A 12947-nucleotide genomic window follows, 5' to 3' on the forward strand; every position below is an offset into this window, starting at 1 on the left:
TAAAGGGCTGATTCTCACCCAGGAGTGGAGATGGCTGCCCCTCAGCCAGTCCCCTGTTGATGTGTCCCAGCCATGCAGGAATTTTTTTCCATCAATAGCCCATACATTTGATCCAGCTCAGAACCCTGCCGTGACCCCACTGCCCCCAGGATCAGCCCTGATTCCGCTCCAGCCCATGTGCCCTGCCTGGTCTGGCCCCACCCCCACTCCAGCCTCCAGGAGTCCCCTCCCTCCTCACACTCTGGTTTTCTGTCTGTCCCTCTGCCAACCCCTTTCCTGCCCTAGCTCTTATGCACATGCCCTTCCCACTGCCTGGATCATTCTCATACCCTCTTTTCCATCTGGCCAAGTCGTACATACTCTTCAGGCCTCAGCTGAAAAGTGCCATTTCCCCAGGAGAATTTCCCACGCCTGGATCGGTCTCTGCCATATACATCCAGTGCTCCTGCTGCTCTCCATCGTCCTAATTATTGTTTTTACTAATAGCATCGCTTGAAATTGTTGGAAGCTTCCCTTTTCTCACAAGACCAACTTGTTTTATTTTATTTTGGTGGGGGGGAGGGCCGAGAAGCAAAGAGGGGTCTTCTGACAACAAGGCTTCTGCTTAGAGAAGGGGATGAGTCTGAACCTTTTATGCCCTCTCTTGGGGGGGGGCGGGGCAGTTATGACTGACAGTGATGATGCCCAATCGCAACTACAACAACTGTTCTGAAGCAGGTCTCCTAGGCTGCAGGCCAGGCCCGCCTCCTCTGAGACAGCTCAGAGAAACTCAGCAAACACCCCCGACCCCTGTGCCAATCATTGGCTACCTGTGGCTGTTGTCTTTCCTAAGAATGTTCCTCCAGCCTTTGCTGTGACTTACTTGTGAACAACAGTTAATGCAGGCAATTTATGATTCCCAACTCCTTCCCTCCAGAGGTGGGGAAAATCCATTACATTGTGTGTTATTGGGGGTCTCAGAGGGAGCTGTAAGATGGCAGTGACGTTCCATTCACCTTCCCTTTCTTCCAGGACACAGAACTCTTGGCCATGTTTTCCGTGGAGAATGATAAGCTTATGATCGACGCCAAGCTGGACAAGTAAGTGGGTTTGCTGCCGAGGGTTCTCGCTTTTCATAAAGACCTCTTTGGCATTCTCATGTCTGGTGCCAACCCACAGGGAGGGCTTAGAGGTCTCTGGACTTGGCTGCTGGGTAAATCCAAGGGACTGCACAAGGGAAAATGGGCCATAACTGCCAAAACCACTGGTGTGAGCAGGGCAAGAAGGGTGGAGCTGTGAGCCTCACAGAAGGACCTGCCGCCAACCACAGCATGGACAGTAATGATACTGCTGCGGCTGGTGACTAGCCAGGCTCTGTGCTGGCTACTTCTGTGTCTGATCTCGTTCAGCCTTGCAGTGGCAGGGCTATTATTCTCCCATTTTAAAGAGGAGAAAACTAAGGCTCAGAGAGGTGGATTTATTTACTCAAAGAAGGCTACAATATGAGAACAGAGTGGGGCTGTGAGCCATCCCAGTCTGTCTGACTTGGAGCTGTGTCGAATGGTTACAAGCACCAGCTACGGAGCCAGTGGTATGGGTTCAGATCCTCCCACGAACCCCGACTGGCTGTGTGATGTAGCCAGGTGACCTTGCCTCTCTGAAACTCAGTTTTCTCATCTGAAAATGGGCATCGTTGTCTCTACCTTATAGGACTCATAATAACAGCTGTTGTTTATTGGATGCTTTCTATGTGCCAGGCATTGAGCTAAGCCTTCAAGGTGTCTTCATTCATTTAATTCTTGACATCAGCCTATGGCCGCAAGGGTTATTATTACTGTTATTATTGTCTTGAAGGGTCCCACTTCAAGACAAATGAGAGTGTATGTAACACTTGCAGTGTGTGCTAGTTCATTGTAAGGTTGTTGTCTTGCAACAAATATTTATCAAGCTCAACAGTGAGAGCTACTCCTACTGTGATGCTAATTGGAGCCATTCAGGAGTTGCTAAGGAGGTCTGAGACTGAGGCCTGGAGGGAGAGAAGGGGTAGAGTAGAGCCCCAAAACTTCCAAGGGCAGGAAAGAGCTTGGGTGTCCTGGATGGAGCAGGAAGAAGGAGGGACGGAGTAGAAGTCGGGAAGGACTCCCACATTCTGAAGCAGAGTCTTCTCCCCTGAGAAGCCTCTATTGTTCCTCATTGGTTTCGCTCCCCCTGGAGGTCAGTGGCTCGAATGTCTCTTTGCCCATGAGCGGGTCTGGTCCAGCCTCTCTCAGGTGGGACTGCTGGTTTGCCTGTGAGATTCAGGTGCAGCAAGACTGAAGCCCTCACAATGCAGAGAAAGACCTTGAACCCAGGCTCGGGCCTCGCTGCTCAGAACAGCCCAGCAGCCATGAGTGCATCTCAGGGCGTGAGTCTGGGGCTTCCTCTCCCAGCTCTGTGGCCTTGGCCGGTTTCCTGGGAGCCTCTGGTTCCTCCTTCGTGGAGTTCCTGAAGGATCTTGCCAGGTGGTGATGATGCTCGTGTGTGCATAGCACTCACTGGGTACCAGGGGTGATTCTATGGGATTTACTTGAATTACCCCATTTAGTGCTTATAGACACCCACTCTGCAGAGGAGGAAACTGAAGCACGGGGAAGTTAAGTACTTTGCCAAGGACACATAGCTGCGATGCGAGCCTTATGCACATGTCATCGTGTCTGGTACATAGTTAATGCTCCATAACAGAGATCAGCTATACTCATATTAACTCCCCCAGATCCAGAGGGGTCTCCCTGAGGTTGTTGGTGGACGGTCTTCTTACACTGAAATGTGAGCCTCTTATGATTCTCAGGCAATTGCTACTTCTTTCTTTCTTTCTTTGGCTGCACTGGGTCTTTGTTCTGGTCTACTGCAAACTCTTGGTTGCAGCATACAGACTCCTAGCTGAGGCATGTGGGATCTAGTTCCCTGACCAGGGGTTGAACCCAGGCCCCCTGCATCGGGAGCTTGGAGTCTTAGCCACTGGGCCACCAGGGAAGTCCCAATAGCTCCTTCTAATGAGCTGTTTTCTTCATCTGCAGGACCAGCCTCAACCTCAGAACCTCAAACGTGGGCAATTTTGATGTAAGTACCAAGCTCAGGCCCCAGAGTTAAGTCTGGGAATGGCACCCCGTGAGACTGGCCGGGGACTGGGATGTCAGTGAATTCCAAAGCGTTGATTGGCATCAATGCTGTCAGGCCTCATTTTACAGATGGAAAAACTAAGGTCCACAGAGCAAGTGAGGGGCAGAGTCCTGATTCACAGCTCCTTCTACCATGCCTGTGGTGTCCCATTCTAACTGCCCCCACGGGGATCACTTGGCCCAAATCCTCCACCCCAGGGTGGGTGGCTGTGGGAGCAGCCATGACCTTTGGGACCTCTTCCTTCCTGGATTGGGGGGACTCAGCTTTGCCATTGACTCTTGTGTGACCTTGGCTATACCTACCCACTCTATTTCCTCATCTGTAAGGCAAACAGGTTTGAATTTCTTTTGAAACCTCCACGTTCTAAAATTCTGCCTTTCTAAGGATCATGAATCTGAGACACTTATATTCTAGAATTTGGTACTGTTTCATCAATTTTTTCCTTCTTGTGTCCCCCACCCCACCTAAGACTTTGAAAATGCCCATTTGGGGTCGCAAAGAGTCGGACACGACTGAGTGACTGAACTGAACTGCCGATTTTATAAATTGGCAATGAAATTGATGCTTGCTTTCTGGGGCAAGTTTGGGTGAGATTTCCACTTACGCAGAGACAATCAAACCATCTGGTGCTTTTCTTATCCAAACAACTCATAGGATTGATATCATCAGCTTCATTTTATAGATGGAGAGATTGGTACCCAGATAGGGGCAGTGACGTGCTTTACAGCTGGTCGGAGCAGAGCTCAGACTAGAATGGAAATCTCTGGACTCCAAATGGAAAAAGACACCAGTACTTAATGGGAAATTAATGAATATTTCTGGAGCAATAGAAATTGGCATCAGACACTAGGTTGACCTTTTATTTATTTATTTTTAAATCAAGCCTTTCTCCATTGATTCTCAAATCAAACTTATGATTTGGGTGCAATTACTGGCCCACTTTCCAAATAAGAGAATCAAACACAGAGAAATTGAGTGACCTGCCCAAGGGTGTGTTAGTAGTCATTCAGTCGTGTCTGACTCTTTATGACCCCATGGACTGTATAGCCCATCAGGTTCATCTGCCCATGGGGATTCTCCAGGTAAGAATACTGGAGTGGGTAGCCATTCCCTTCCCCAGGGGATCTTCCTGACCCAGGGATTGAACTGGGGTCTTCCGAACTGCAGGCAGACTCTTTACCAACTGAGCCACCAGGTAAGAGGCAGTGCTGGGACTTGAATCCCATGCTCGGTCCCCATAGTATCACGTGGCACCACACCATGGCAGGTATTCTACACAGAAGAGCTTATGTTTGGTTTGGACAAGTACTCCCTGAGGTAATGATTGTCCACTCACATTTTCAGACGTAGAAAGCAAGGTTTAGAGAAGTGAAGAGCAGTTCTATATGAAAAAGGGCTTCCCTGGTGACTCAGAGGTGAAGTATCTGCTTGCAGAGCAGGAAACATGGGTTCGATCCCTGGGTCAGGAAGGTTCCCTGGAGGAGGGCATGGCAGCTCACTCCAGTATTCATGCCTGGAGAATCCTATGGATGGAGGAGCCTGGCGGGCTACAGTACATGGGCTTGCAAAGAGTTTGACACAACTAACTATAGCATGCACACACGCTATATGAAAAGGCTCAAGGCCCAGCATTTTACATGATCTGCTCCTAATCCTCATTGCTTCCTTGCAAGCTGGACTTGTTGGCCCATTTTACAGCTGAGGAAACTGGGGGTCAGAAAGGTAAGGGAAGCTGCCTGGAAGTCCGTGGAAGCTGAGCTGGGGTGGGACCTGAAGTGCTGGTCACAAAGCACAAGGGCCTTCCAAACCACCAAAGACCCCGTGCTCTGTGCCCCTTGGGAAGACCGTTCTCCCTCGGTCTCTGCCTCACCATGAGCCTTGGGCCAGCACTTGCCGGGCACTGGGCCTCAGCCTGCCCATCTGTACAAGGAGCAGGTGGACCAGATGTGCCTTGGGGTTGGTGGTTCTGGAATCACAGGGGCTCCGGCTGCAGCTCCCAGATTCTTCCGAAGATGCTCTTTGACTTCCTCTCCAGCCACGGTGGCGGAGGGCAGGGAGCTCAAGGATCCCTTTGGACCTGAGCGAATCTCTGCTTTTTCGTTCTTCCTCTGCAGGTTGGCCTCTTGGAGGTGCTGGTCGGGAAGATTTTTGACCTGGCGTTCATGCCTGCAATGAATGGTGAGAGAGGGTGCCCCAGGGGTGTGTGGCCTGGGGATCAGGAGGTTACTGGTTTGTTGGGCATATATGATGCACAGCTGTTTCACCTCAAGAGCATTCCTGAGACCTTTACTCTAAGCTTATTTATCTCAGCCTCTGAATGCAAATATTGCCCCAAGATCCCATCAACTTGTTTGTTGCTTTTGTTGTATTATTTTCCTGCCCCACCTTGCTTGACTGATTTCTCTGATTAGCTATGTGAACTTCTTATTATATGTGAAAAGTATATGTGTGTACATTTTAGAAAGTCCAGAGAGGCTAGAAAACAAAATCTCACCTCCCAGAGTCAATTAATCCCAGTATCTGGGTATACTTCCTTCTAAACTTTTCTTCTTTTTTTTTTTTAAATTTTTTATATTTATTTTCATTGGGTTTCTTTTCAGTTGTGGTAAGATATATATATATATATATAACATAAAATTTGCCTTCCTAACCATTTTTAACTTAATTCACATGGCTGTGTTCCTGACTTATTTTTTCTGACTTATCTTTAATTGTGTATTTATTTTTACTTGCGCAGGGACCACATGTGTATTTTATTAATGTAAAAAGTTCAATCAGTACAGACAGAACTAAAGTTGCTGTTACCAATATTCCCAGCCTCCTAACCCCTAGACAGTTACATGGTCAGTTAGAGGGTTTTCTTGCCTAAATTTATAAATAGATCAAACAGCGTGGCGCCTCATCTCTGTGGCTCCATGTTGAGCCCTGGGGCCACTGGAGGTTGGGTCAGCTGCTCCATCAAGAACCACAGCCCTCAAGTTGTTACCAACCAGGGTTCTTGGCCCCCTTAATCAATAGAAATCAATAGAAATTGATCAGAGGCCAGACAAGAAATGCAAGCAAGGCTTTATTGGGGTCCCTGCTGTAGCAAGGGGGGAGCAAGAACAAACAGGTTCCCTTGCTTACTGTCTGCCTGAGTGGGGCAAGCTTGCTTCTTATATGTGGTGAGGGTAAGGGTGGTCTAGTGGTCAGGCAGGAGGGGTGACCTAAGTGGTTTGTCCACCCCTTAGGTGGTATTGTGTGTACAGGGCATGCACAGTACCCTGCTTGTGTTCCCAACCTCCTCTTCTTTGCTCCAGGCTCTTCAAAAGTGGCAGTTAGGTTTTTGGTTTGTTTGTATCTTTTGTCCAGAATTTGCCCCAACTGTTATTTTTAGTCCCATACAGTTTCTTTGTATTTTCTTGCTTGAGGAGAGGTGTGTCCAGGTGCAAGCATTGCAGCAAAGGGTCCCAGGTCCCAGCTTGTCTCATTACTACTGGACCCCAACCTCTCTCCCCACTTCTGCATCCTGGAAGATGGGATGAAGAGGGGTGGCAGCAACTGTACCAGCTCAGTTCGTTTTGAGAACTCTTGATGTCAATCAGACCTTTTTTCAGGGGACTGTCACCAGAGGAGACTGAATCAGAACCACAGAAAAGCGCTGGTCACCAAGCCCATGCTCGTTCCCTGGTAGGAGAGGATGATATCAGGAGATGGATGGGACTGGGCTGACCTGGGAGCCAGTAGATGGAGATGCTCACCTGGGCTTCACCACTAGGAGGTGCTGTGAGCTTGACAGCAAGTCCCTCAATCTCACTATACTGCGATTTACCATTCTCAAAAGTGAGAGGTTGGGTTAGATCCATGATTCCCAAGAAGGATTCCATAGAAAATCAGTCCCACAAGATACTCTAAGAAAAGGGTTCCACGACCAAGCAAGTTTGGGAAATACTGCATAGGTTCCTTGGGGGTAGATTCACAATGTCCTTAGTCCTTTGAAAAATCCTGCTGGAAAAAAAAAAAAAAAGAAAAATCCTGCTGGAGTCAGGTAGTGTGTTCAACCTCACTCAGTCCTGTGTTCCCCACCTGCCTCTCCCACCCTTTCCTGGCTCCCTTCCTCATTCGCTTTCTTCCTTCTTTGTTCTAGAATGTTAATCAGCAGGTCTGCTTAGGCTCCGATGACCTAAACCATCTGATGATCTAGACCATCCGTGGAAGTCACTTGTTGGGGTCCCATGTGTTTCCTTCTGTGCCTTCATTCAGCAAGCCTCTGTCTCCTCCACTGTGCTCCACCCAGGTCTGGGTGATGCTGGGGACACAGTCCTTGCCCGAAGAAACTCACAATCTGGTGGTGGTGACAGATGTGAAGACAGGACGTTAGTATGTTGTGGTTTCCATAATGGAGTTGTTCAGGAAGAGTGGCAGGAGCCCAGAGTTGCTCTGTCTGGTGGGTAGGAGACCTCACAGAGGTGACATCCGAACAGAATTTCGGGGAAGTCTCAGAACTCAGCAGGCAGGCAAGGGTGAGGCTGTGTGCTCCCAGCACAAGGACAGGCAAGGACAAAGTCCTGGAGGCATGAAAGACATAATACTGGAGGCTTCGGGAAGCTTGATGGCTCTTGGCCATGCTGATTTACCTGGTCATTTTTTTCCCCCACAGCTGTGCTGGGCTCTGGTGTCCCTCTTCCCAAAATCCTCAACATCGACTTCAGCAATGCAGACATTGACATCTTGGAGGTAAGGAGAGAGAGAGAGCTCTGTTCTGCCTTCCTCGGCAAACCCAGGAATTGGGAGGAAGAAGAGAAGGGAAGGGAAGGGTGGGACAATAGCAGCCTCTACCTTCAAAGGATGGGGCTGAGGGAACAAGAAACAAAGCTGCTAGGAGCCTTAAATGAAGCTTTCATCACTGCCCCCATCTCACAGATGGGTATACTGAGGCTCAAAGCAGTAAAGGACTGGCCCAAAGTGAAAGTGTGACATAGTTCATCAGAAAAATTTTTATTGAGCACCTAATATGTGCCAGACAATGCCCAAGGAGCTGAGGAAACAGTAGTGAACAAAAACCCTGGCCCTTGCAAAGCTTCAACCAGTGGGTAGATGGGCCTTTGGGAAAATATTCCTGAAATAATTACTAATTGGAATCATGGCTAGTGCCATGGAGAAGGTCTTGTTACCACTACCAAAATACACATATGTTCAATATATGAAATTAAAAAAATACAAAAAAGATGAAACAAACACATGTTTATCTTCCTAGATATATTTGCAACCCAGAAATTATTGCTTAGAACATTTTGTTATTTTTCATTCCAATCTCTCTGGAATTTTATTTTTAAACATGGCTTAATCAGGGGGTTGGTCAGTAGAGCATTGGAGTTAAAGAATAAGGGTCCTGGCATCCACTGGCCTGGGTTTAAATCCTGACTTTGTCAGTTTCCAGCTGAGTGATTCTGGGCCTGTTATCTCCGCTATACAAAGGGGCTAATCATAGTGTATATCTACAGGGCTGCACTTAGGATAAAAGAGGTTCTGCACATAAAGTGCCTTGTACAGCCCTTGGCACAGAGTCAGCATTCTAGAAGTGTCTGTCATTATCAGCATCACTGTAATAAAGAAGGTGCAGAGTACATCCTGGTGCACAAACTGTTCTGGCTCCAGGATTTAGTTCTTTAGAACATGATCCCGGAACATGATTCCAGATTGACAAAGTCCTTTTCAAAAGGTGGCACCTATTTGCATAGCCACCAGCTGTGTGCCGAGAGCCAAGCTCCTCACACTCATGCCAGGCTTGGGCCTCAGCCCAGGGGACAGCCCACCCCCCAACCTTTGGGGAAGAGTCAAGAGAGGTGGCAGTGACCTTGAATGGGCAATGTGGGTCAGATGCCGGCCCTGGGCAGTCCTTAGGGGTGCCAGTCATGGTCCCTTCTCCTGAGCTCCTGCAGGACCTCAACACTACTCTGAGCCTCAGTTTCCTCATCTGAAAATGGGGAACACCACCACCACCCACCTAACGGAGTGGGCAATGAGAGATTAAGTGAGATACAGCATTTCAGTGTTAACGGTCATCATTCACTTTTTAAAAATGGGTTAGGAAATGTGAACAGGATTGGCAGCAATTTATTATCCCCATCATCACCACTGTCATCATTTCTACCATTTACTGAGCATGTGCGGTGCTCCATGCACTGTGTTATATGCATTTGGGCCTTACCAGGGCTCCGGTCAATATTTGCCTCACATCGTAGGTGAAGGACCTGAGTATCAGAGAGGGTAGGCCACTTGCCCAAGGTCACTCAGCTGGTGAGAGGCAGGATTTGTCCTGAAGTAACAGAGACAGCTCAAACCAGTGGTACTCAACCAAGGCTGTATTGCAACCCACCTCCCCAGCCTGAAGGGGATTTTGAAATGAGTAAGGGTGAATTTTCTTTCCTGAATAATCACGCTTGAGCATTTTATATCAAAATCTGGGGTTGGCCAAAAAGTTCATTTGGGTTTTTCTGTAACATCTTATGGAATAACCCAAACTAACGTTTTGGCTGACCCAATACATATTATTTTGTTATAAATTACTTATCTTTTATTTCTTCTGTATATTCCAGTAAAAGAATTATACTGGCTTTTAAAATATATGTATCAGTAGATTATGTAATCTATGAGATTCGTTTCAGAATAAAGGAAGTAATATGAAGACCTATAATAAAATGAAAAATGGGTGTTGGGTCTGAAAGGTGAAAAATCACTGGTTTAAAGAAAGATTCAGAAAAAAAAGAGAAAGACTCAGAGGCTCTTGTTGGCTATCTGTTGTTGTTCAGTGGCTCAGTTGTGTCTGACTCTTTTTGATCCCATAGACTGCAGCACACCAGGCTTCCCTGTCCTTCACCATCTCTCAGAGCTTGCTCAAACTCATGTCCATTGAGTTGGTGATGCCACCCAACCATCTCATCCTCTGTCATTCCCTTCTCCTCCTGCCTTCAATCTTTCCCAGCATCAGGGTCTTTTCTCATGAGTCAGCTCTTTGTATCCGGTGTCCAAAATATTGGAGCTTCAGCTTCAGCATCAGTCCTTCCAGTGAATATTCAGGATTGATTTCCTTTAGGATTGACTGGTTTGATCTCCTTGCAGTCCAAGCGACTCCTCAAGAGTCTTATAGGCCCTCTGTAAATGGTAGCTATTCTTCTTATTATTATTACTACTACTATATGGGTCTAGCCATTTATCTTAACTTTTTATTTTAGAATAATTTTAGACTTATAGAAAAGTTGCAAAAATAGTACAGAGAGTTCCAGAACACTCTTCACCTATCTTCCTCCAGTGTCAGCATCTGCTGTAATCCAAGTACAATGATCACAGTCAGGAAATTAACATTAATACAAATCCTCAGGCCTCACCTACCAGCTTTCCCACTAATGTCCTTTGTCTAGTTCAGGATCCAGGCTCCCACTTCAGAGCTGGTTGTCACACCGCCTTAGTGCCCTTCAATCTGTGACAGTTCCTCAATTTTCCTTGTGTTTTGCGACCTTGACATTTCTGATGAGTTGGGCTGGATTTGTGGGATGTCTCTCAGTTTGGATTTGACTGATAGTTTCTCATAATTAGATGAGGTTATGTATTTTTGGCAAGAATGCTGCCAAACAATGCTGTGCCCTTGTCCGGGTACCATGTCAGGGCACATGACGTCAGCATCTCCTTCCCGGAAATGTTCAGCTTTGATCTTGTGGTTAAGGTGGATCCTGCCAGTTTCTCCATCAAGTTACTATGTTCTCCCTTTATAACTAATTAATATCGCATGGGGCTTAAACTTCAACTCTATGCAAATATTCTGCTTCTCACCACACTTTTCCTATTAATTTTGTCGTTCATTAATGATTTTTGCCTTCAACAGTTATTACTGTGCTGTTTGCCTGAATGGTGATTTTTTATCTCTGCAATTCCTTTCACACTTACTAGTTGGAGTTCTGCTGTAAAGAAAAGTTATCCCTTCTCATTTATTTATTTACTCAATTACTTATAACAGCATGGGCACATGGGTATTCATTTCTGCTATGAATTAAGTCTGTTGCTTTTATTATTGTTGTAGATCTTTTTAACTATGAAAACTGGAGCTTGGAAGAGGAGTTTGGAGAGGGTTTGGAGAGGGGCTCAGGCCTGCTTCTCTTTATTTGGAAAAGAAGGAAATGAGGGGTAGGGTATGAAGCATCTTGCCCAAGATCCCCTGCTCACAGCAAGCTAATGACACAGCCAGGGTGATTCTCAGGCCCCTTTGGCCCCAGCTGTCTCCACTGTTCAGAGTTACTGCTGCCAAGAAATGCGGCTGGCCTGACCCCAAGGCAGGCGGCTGTCTGCTGAGCTGCAGCCAGAAGCCACCCCACTCACTAACCAGCGCTGTGTTCTGCCCTCCAAGGACCTTCTGGTGCTGAGCACCTGAATGACGGAGGCAGAGCTGCTGCCACAGCCTGGGGAGAAGCCGGAACCAGTCCTGGAAAGGCTTGGCCTGACACGGTCCCCAGCTCCAAGTCTCTTCAGCTCTTCAACAGGTCCCTCCCCACCCCTCCAACCCTCTTCTCACCTGCCGCTGCCCTGAGAAAGGGTCCAGCCACTGCCCCCATTGACCAACAATCCCATCCATGGCCAGCCCCCCGCAGGGGCATAGAGTTCTCCTAGAAGACCGAGGCCTCTCAGGCTCCATGCCAGACCCCAAGCTGAGAACTTTATGCTTTCAATAAAAGATTCCTCTTTCCCTGCATTTGGGGCGAGTCTCCCCAGAGGACCCTCCCTCAGGGTCTGGGTGTTTCTTTCCTTGTTCAAGACTTTGTGGGGGGCACCTGGCAGATGTAGCTACAGCCTCATGAAAGATGGTTCAGTCCATGACTGAAAAATGCCAGACACCTCTGAGGGCCCTGTGGATGGGTGGCAGAGGGGGTGGGTGGGGGTGGGGAGGGGACCTTAATTCAGTTCTCACCGCCTTCTTCAGCTCTCAGTTTGGCTGATCTCTCATCCTGTTTCCCCACCCCCAACTCCACAGCACACGGGGAGGGTCAGCACTCAGAAGCAGCAAGTTCAGTCATTAGACTGACTGCACTGCTGGAGGGCTGCCTTCTGGCCTAACTCCCATTTGCCAAGATGACAAAGCTCTCCACTCTTTTCTCAGCTTTCAGCTGCCCTCTCCCCTCCCCGCCTTCTCTGTGTTCCCAGCGTGTGACTTACTTCCGTCCAGAAGGGTGGTGGATGGGTGCATCTCAGGTCCCAGGGGACAGATGAAAGAGGCAAAAATAAGATATCCTCCTGCCTCATCCTCCTGAGAGATGTTTATGGAGTGCTTGCTACCTGCTGAGCCTGGCACTGAGACTTTGGTCTCATTTAACCTCATGAGAGCACCATGAGGTAGGTATCAGGATAGTCCCTATTTTGCAGGTGGGGGAAAATGAGGCAGCAAGAATTGCAGTGATGTGCCCAAGGTTGCACAGCTGCAAAATGACAGAGTTGAGGTTTAAACCTGATGATTTAGCTGCAGGGCTTCAGCCCTTTCCACTTACCACACTGTCTCTGTTCATAAGCTGCAGGGAGAAGCCCTGGGCTGAATTTGTCCTCAAATTTGCACAGTCCCCAGAGCAAAGAAAGCATAAGGAGGGAGTCAAGCACCAGCACTTCCAGGCTTCCACCAGGAAGCATCGCTTTCACTCACATTTCATTGGCCAAAGCAGGTCACATGATCTAGCTTGACTTCAAGGGGTAGGGAAGTGTGGTCAGGAGGAAGGGGAAACCGGGTATATGCGTGAGCATAGTAAGATCTTCGATGTCTAACCTCAGGTCTTCTCTGTGGTTAGAGCTAA

At 47.8% G+C, this 12947-nt stretch overlaps 1 protein-coding gene across 1 annotated transcript in view; it reads left to right on the forward strand.

The window, feature by feature from the left end:
- BPIFB4 (BPI fold containing family B member 4) overlaps positions 1-11836 on the forward strand; it is a 29009-nt gene extending 17173 nt beyond the window's left edge. Inside the window, exons 13-17 of the mRNA XM_043480034.1 lie at positions 1012-1079; positions 3036-3078; positions 5253-5316; positions 7778-7854; positions 11519-11836. Coding sequence (XP_043335969.1) covers positions 1012-1079; positions 3036-3078; positions 5253-5316; positions 7778-7854; positions 11519-11542 — 276 coding nt within the window. The 3' untranslated portion in view covers positions 11543-11836. The remainder of the gene's footprint in view (positions 1-1011; positions 1080-3035; positions 3079-5252; positions 5317-7777; positions 7855-11518) is intronic.
- The last annotated feature ends 1111 nt before the right edge of the window (positions 11837-12947 follow it).

The sequence above is a fragment of the Cervus canadensis genome, chromosome 10, assembly GCF_019320065.1.
Source record: "Cervus canadensis isolate Bull #8, Minnesota chromosome 10, ASM1932006v1, whole genome shotgun sequence".
Taxonomy (NCBI): Eukaryota; Metazoa; Chordata; class Mammalia; order Artiodactyla; family Cervidae; genus Cervus; species Cervus canadensis.